Here is a 6,000-nt window from a genome sequence, read left to right as displayed (position 1 = left end):
TTCTACAGTTACCATATGGGTGTATGCAATTTCTCTCTCTCTACCTCTCTCTCTCTCTCACACACACGCACCGCACACACACGCACCGCACACACACACACACACACACACACACACACACAGGCTATAGGTACTGAGCCACTGAAATGTGAGCTAATCTGATTGTAGTTTGTTTTTGCCGTTTGTCTAGGCAGAATTCCTCCTTTTCAGTGGAGCTATAGTTTCCCCCCATCATACGTGTGCAGGGAAGCACACAGCTGAGGAAGTGCAGTGCGGTGCAGTGCAGTGTGACTGTGGCAGCAGAGCGGGAATAACGCAAGGAGCCACATTCAGATGTTCTTTATCTTCCTGCTGCAGAGTGAAATGTAGAGGAATGTAAGCTGTGCATTTACAGGGGCCCTGAGGTAAACCAATACTCCTTCTGCTTTGTGCCCGTACTAATGTAATTATGCATAGTTCCCGCTCTGGCTAAAGATTGCTATCCTAGAATATAAACATTTGTCCGCAAGAACGCCTTTTCGTTCTAATGTTTTTTTTTCTCTCTCTCGCTCTCTTTCGGACCCCTTAGAAAAACCTTGTTGGAATAGGTCAGAAAATGGTTTTCTTTAATAACACAATGTTCATTTCAGTTTTGGCACAATGTATGTTAACTCATTACAATTCAGTAAGATACACCTCCCTTCCAAACACCTACACAGACAAGCGTCCACAAGGAAATGCACAGATATACACAAGCGGATATATCCACCACATATTGCAATACGTAGGTTCTGTGATCAGATTTTGAATGTAGCATCTTGTTTGATGTCTTTTGATGATGGACATGAAATAATGTCGAAGTCACCACAGGCTGTAACATCAAACAGACCTAAATGAAAACACGGTAATATTAGTCTTCTTGGACTGAGCCTCATTGCGCCTTCATATACCACTGCCCCATGAAAGCAGGGCTTTGACTGTGAACAGATAAAAGATCCGTTGATTAGTGAAGCACTTTCATCTCCAGGAAACTTCAACAACTCTTCATTTGCAACGCAAACACTGCATGGCTAATATCCTGCGTCACATAAAAGGAGGTGGTTATGGCAGAAGTAATAGTCAACAAATCTAATCTGGATTCAGAACTTTGAGGACGATAGATGGCTGGAAAATCATCTTGCTCAGATAAAATAAAAAAAGATCTGTGTTCATACTCTCAAAAAGCCTGCAGTCATAAAGTGAAAAGGACATGATCATCTGTACATTGTTCAATTTCACAATCCACTGTTCTTGAAGGTAATAGGGTGAGAGAGGTAATGCAGCACCTCAGATTACTCAGTGATAATGAACCAATATATATGCATCATGCAAAATCGACCCTAAAGCTTGGCAAAGGCAGCTCAGCGCATTCATCCATCATGATTTTTGTCTGTTATGAAAACACGGACAGGGGAATTCTTCTATTCTTCAGTGACCTCACATCTTCATATGAGTTTCATGTGAGGTCCACTGCTAGTCGCCATGACAGCTCTCTTAATGTTTATAGTAAAGAGGCTTTCACAGACAGCACGAGCCCATTCCCAGTGAACTGTGAGCAGGTCATCAGCAATGTACAGTATTTAATTTGATTTAAAAGCTGAACGGAAGCCAAGTTTCCATATCCTTTACAAACCTATTCAGTATCTCACTGGCCTTTTTGGATGGCTCTGTGTAAACCGAGAGGCTGATATTCAAACATCGAGGCAGAGCTCTGCCTTGGCCCGCTCATCAGCCTCTGACAGCCAACTGGCACCCAGCGCTGACTAATAGAGTGCACGTCACAGTTCCACTCGGCAGTGGTTAGATACATGTCTGCTGTAAGTAGGTGGGTGGTCAGTTGAACAAGGACGCCTTGGATGAAGCTCATTCTGACTCTACTAAATCAGTACTTTAGAGTCTCGTCAACCTTTCGTGACTGCAGTGCTGCGTCAGACCTGAGAGAGGATATATCACATTAACCTGTCCTTCATATGATGTTCTTCCATTTCACAGTCTGAAAAAAAATGATGACTTATCTTGTTAGCCCATGCATAATCACTGTCATAGTCACTCTTGGCAGGACCTTGACTTGATTTTTTAATACATATTATCCTTCATGGATGAGTTTCTATGCAAAATATGCAAAATACGAAGAAGGGAGAAGAGGTCTGAGAACAAGAAAAAATCTCACATTTATTTAATATCAAACAAGAGTTGAATTAAATATCAGCTGATGATGGGCTCTTACAAAAGAAATAAAATGAACCTAACAGTGCTGAAAGAAGTCACACTTTTCAACCATGTTCTTTTACCCCCACATTTTTGAATAGCTCAGTTAATAAATTAATTAGTGTCAAAGAATGAAATATGTTCGCAAAACTGCAAGATCGCATTGACACAAAGAAATTCTTGAAACCTGACAATTTCTTTTCAAGTTAAATAAATTACACAAGTATCCAATTCACTCCAAATCTGTGCATGGCATGGTGTTAACAAATATACTACTGGCAAAAATGATCATTCATGAAAGCAAAAGCACTTCACAAGCAGGGACTGAGAGAGTGAGCATGGTATTTCATATTCTCTCCATACATCTTTTTCATATTCAAACATACTACATAAGTCAACTGTGATAGAGTTAAAAACACACCATTTTGAACAACGTTGTCAGAACTATCCTCTTAACATTGAAAGGACGTAGCCTACAGTCTTTACTGAATGGATGCCATTTCATTTTTTTCTTTTCTTTGAGTTTATGTTCACCCTTTACACTAGTGGTACAGCAAAATATATTTTCTTTAGCTGTTAACTTTGACAACAGTTAAATGTGCAATAGAGAAAAATATAAGGCCTGAGTCTGAATTAGTGGTTGCTTTAATTTTATAGTCCTGACTGTGTACTGGAGACACACTTCTTCTAATTCCTATAATTCAGGACTAAACTCATCCTTGTTGTGGAATGTCCTCCAAAGTATTTCAGGAGTGTTCCATAGTTCTAAACTTGGGATTATGACCCCCATCCCCCGCCCTTTATTCTTCCACCTTTCTTTCAATACAATACAATTGCAGGCTGGACAGGGACGGCGCCAGACTTCTCTCTGACACACAGAGCGGTCTGTACATTATTCTCTGCACCTCTTCTAGTTCGACAGCAGAGCAATTCCAGTCCACAGACGTCTGGTCTCAGAAGGACTTCTTGAGCGCCCGTGTGTGTGTGTGTGTGTGTGGTTTTTTTTTCTTTCTTTTTTTTATGAAGTCTGTGTGCAAAAGTCATCCATTCCTTCCATTTCCACCACTTAAAATAAAACAAAAAAAACATTTCACTTCCTTTTCTAACAGGAAGGGCATTTAGAGTGCAGAGCAGAACTTGGCAACAGTTTTGACATCAACCAAAAGCACCCATGTGTTCCGACCCGTGCAAAACAGACGATGGTTATCCACCTGCTCAGAGACTGGTAATGAGCTGCATCTGTCCGTCCTTAGGGGCCTCTCCCTCTGGCACACAGTCCTCAGTGCTGGCTGGGAGGATGCACCCGTCACTGGTGCCTCGGTTTATATGGTAGTAGGACAGCGGCTGGGGCCCGTCTCCCAGCTCGGGCATGCTCTTGTGATAGACGCCCTCACTCTCGCTCCTGGGGGACGGGGAACGGTCCTCCTCTTCCTCGGGGGGGTACGGCGAAGCCGAGGGTGAGGGCGAGTCTCTCAAGTTGGGCATGCTGGTATACAGGGAGTCTCTATTGTTGTCGGGCGACTGGGAGCCGGCGTCCTCCGCTGCCGTGACAGTCTCTGGGCCGGGGCCCCCGCAGCCCTCCAGGCGCCTAGGGGCCTTCTGGGCGCTGTAGAGGAGGGAGTGAGTCCTCTGGGGGAGCAGCGGGGCCTCCAGTACCTCCTTATGGTGAGGGTGCAGCAGCAGCTCCAAGGTGGCGGCGTGGCTGCCTCCTCCTCCTCCTCCGCCGCCCCCTCCCCCTCTCTGGGGCGACGAGGCCTCGGTGTGGTGGTCCGCCACGATGGCGTCGTCCTCGCTGCCGCTCTCACCCCCACCTCGGTCCACCATAACCCTGGTCTGGGGAGGCGGGGCCCTGCTGTCCCTCTTTATGGGGGCATCGCGGCCCTTGGGAGCGGGGGGGCCGCCGCGGGGCCGGAGGTTGTTGTGGACGATCTCGGAGATGATCATCTTCTCAAAGGTGGCGTCGTCCAGGGTGAGGGCCCCGAGGTCGCCGGGGCCTCGGACGCGGCCCACGTCTTCGTAGTCGCCGTCGCCGCGCAGGGAGTAGCTGTTGTTGAAGTTGCCGTTAAGCGGGAGGGTGTCCATGGCGCTGATGTCCCTGCTGTTGGTCATAGAGTGCTGTCCTGCAACGAGAGGCAGAAGCACGACGTTAGAGGTAGAGTTGCGTGGTTGTTTCGGAGCAGTCAGACAGTTTCTGAAATCACGACCCACATACAGCTCCATACTGCTCAGGAGACTCTTTGATCTCTGCCTTAACTCATTGAGTGCCATTAACGTGTTTCACGTGTTTTAGCGCTATGGTGCAACGTTTTTCACAAAAAAAAAAAAAAAAAATGTTTTCTTCCTGAACCCAAGATATCATTATCTGAAGATTTACAGCTCCATCCACTTGTTTAACTTATAACTGAAAAAGGCTGTATCTCGCTTCCTAAGCACTTTTGTTTTACTAAATTTTAAATTTTAATAAAAATTGTAATGGCCAGAAATAGATATTAATAATTATGGCACTCAATGAGTTAATTAACATTTTATACCGCGTAAAGTATATATATGTAAATATACACTTTAAAACAAAGTTTCAAAAATGTTTCAGTAAAAATCAATTTGTTCCCCCATCATAACTTTCCTCATTATACCTGAATATCATTAAAGCCAATCTAGAGATTATCCTGAACAATATTTTGACATTATGAAAAAAGAAGGCAGAAACACTCAAAACACACAGCAACACACTGATATGTAGGAGGAAGCCAGGTGTCAACAGAGAGAAACAACAACAACATCAATGGACAATGGGGAGAGTCAGAGAGAAAAATTGAAAAAGCAAGCTGGGGGGGGGGAGCATTGCGGAGGTAAACGATGAATAAAACATTCCACCCGTTAAAATAAAGCAAGACAAAAGAGTAATGTCGAACACAGACGGCCAGCCACCTCTCTGCACCGGGGCCCACGAAGCACAGCAACCCCCCCCCCCCCCCCCACACACCCACACACACACGCACACGCACACACCAGCACAGACAGGCAGGGTGCAATGACTCACTTTGCCACCACTCACATCAAGTGTGTCTGCTGAGGCTATCTGGCCTAAGAACTGCTGATGTGCAAAAAAAAAAAAAAAAAAGTAAAACAGATGCTTTTTTTCAATTGCAGCAGAAACGAGAAAATTACTGAAATAACTTAAGACAAAAGTGGAGGCTTGTAAAATCAGGCCCGGATTCAGTCAGTCCAATTTAAGATAATGTCCTTACAATTAGCTGAGATTTGAAACAAATGCGATCAGTTTAAAACGTTTTCAGCATGACTCTTCAGATAGAGAAATGGCAGCAAATTAGAGTTCGTTTGGTACAGGACAAACTAAGGACAACTGAATCCTGGACTCAGCAGGTGGAAGGGCACAGCAGCAAGCACATTTCTCTTTTTCTATAAATAAATGACAGCTACATTTCCTCGCAAACATCATGTCTTTCTCTCTTCTGAGTGGTACTGATTTTAAAGGTTTAATTAATTATCTGATACAGTCATTTTAACTGCATAAAATGTTCACTGTAGATTAGTCTGATAGACCGTTTTTCGAAAGCACTATGACTACGAGTACACTGCAATATCCTGAGTTAATTTTAACTCAGAGTGTACAGATGTAACTCAATGGACCCTAACTCCGAGAATCTCTTGGCGTTAAATTAACACTCAGGATTTTACTGAGTAGCAGTAGAGCGGGAATGGCAGATATGCGAATTTGACTGGATGGGAGGATGAGCCTATAAATGAGAGGCC

At 44.2% G+C, this 6,000-nt stretch overlaps 1 protein-coding gene across 10 annotated transcripts in view; it reads right to left on the bottom strand.

The window, feature by feature from the left end:
* Positions 1-2,170: 2,170 nt before the first annotated feature.
* The window catches only part of adgrl2b.1 (adhesion G protein-coupled receptor L2b, tandem duplicate 1), an 88,779-nt gene continuing 84,949 nt past the window's right edge, over positions 2,171-6,000 (bottom strand). For 4 of the 10 annotated variants that reach the window (XM_080441034.1, XM_080441031.1, XM_080441035.1 and 1 more), the window contains one exon: positions 2,171-4,346. In XM_080441034.1, coding sequence (XP_080297160.1) covers positions 3,442-4,346 — 905 coding nt within the window. In that variant the 3' untranslated portion in view covers positions 2,171-3,441. Of the gene's footprint in view, positions 4,347-5,266; positions 5,321-6,000 lie in introns of all 10 variants that reach the window. The other 6 variants (XM_080441037.1, XM_080441032.1, XM_080441036.1 and 3 more) reach the window with 4 other exon arrangements.

Source organism: Gymnoscopelus braueri (assembly GCF_963280865.1).
Source record: "Gymnoscopelus braueri genome assembly, chromosome: 10".
Taxonomy (NCBI): Eukaryota; Metazoa; Chordata; class Actinopteri; order Myctophiformes; family Myctophidae; genus Gymnoscopelus; species Gymnoscopelus braueri.
Note: the sequence above shows the minus strand (reverse complement) of the source record. Positions and strands in the feature narration are given on the sequence as shown.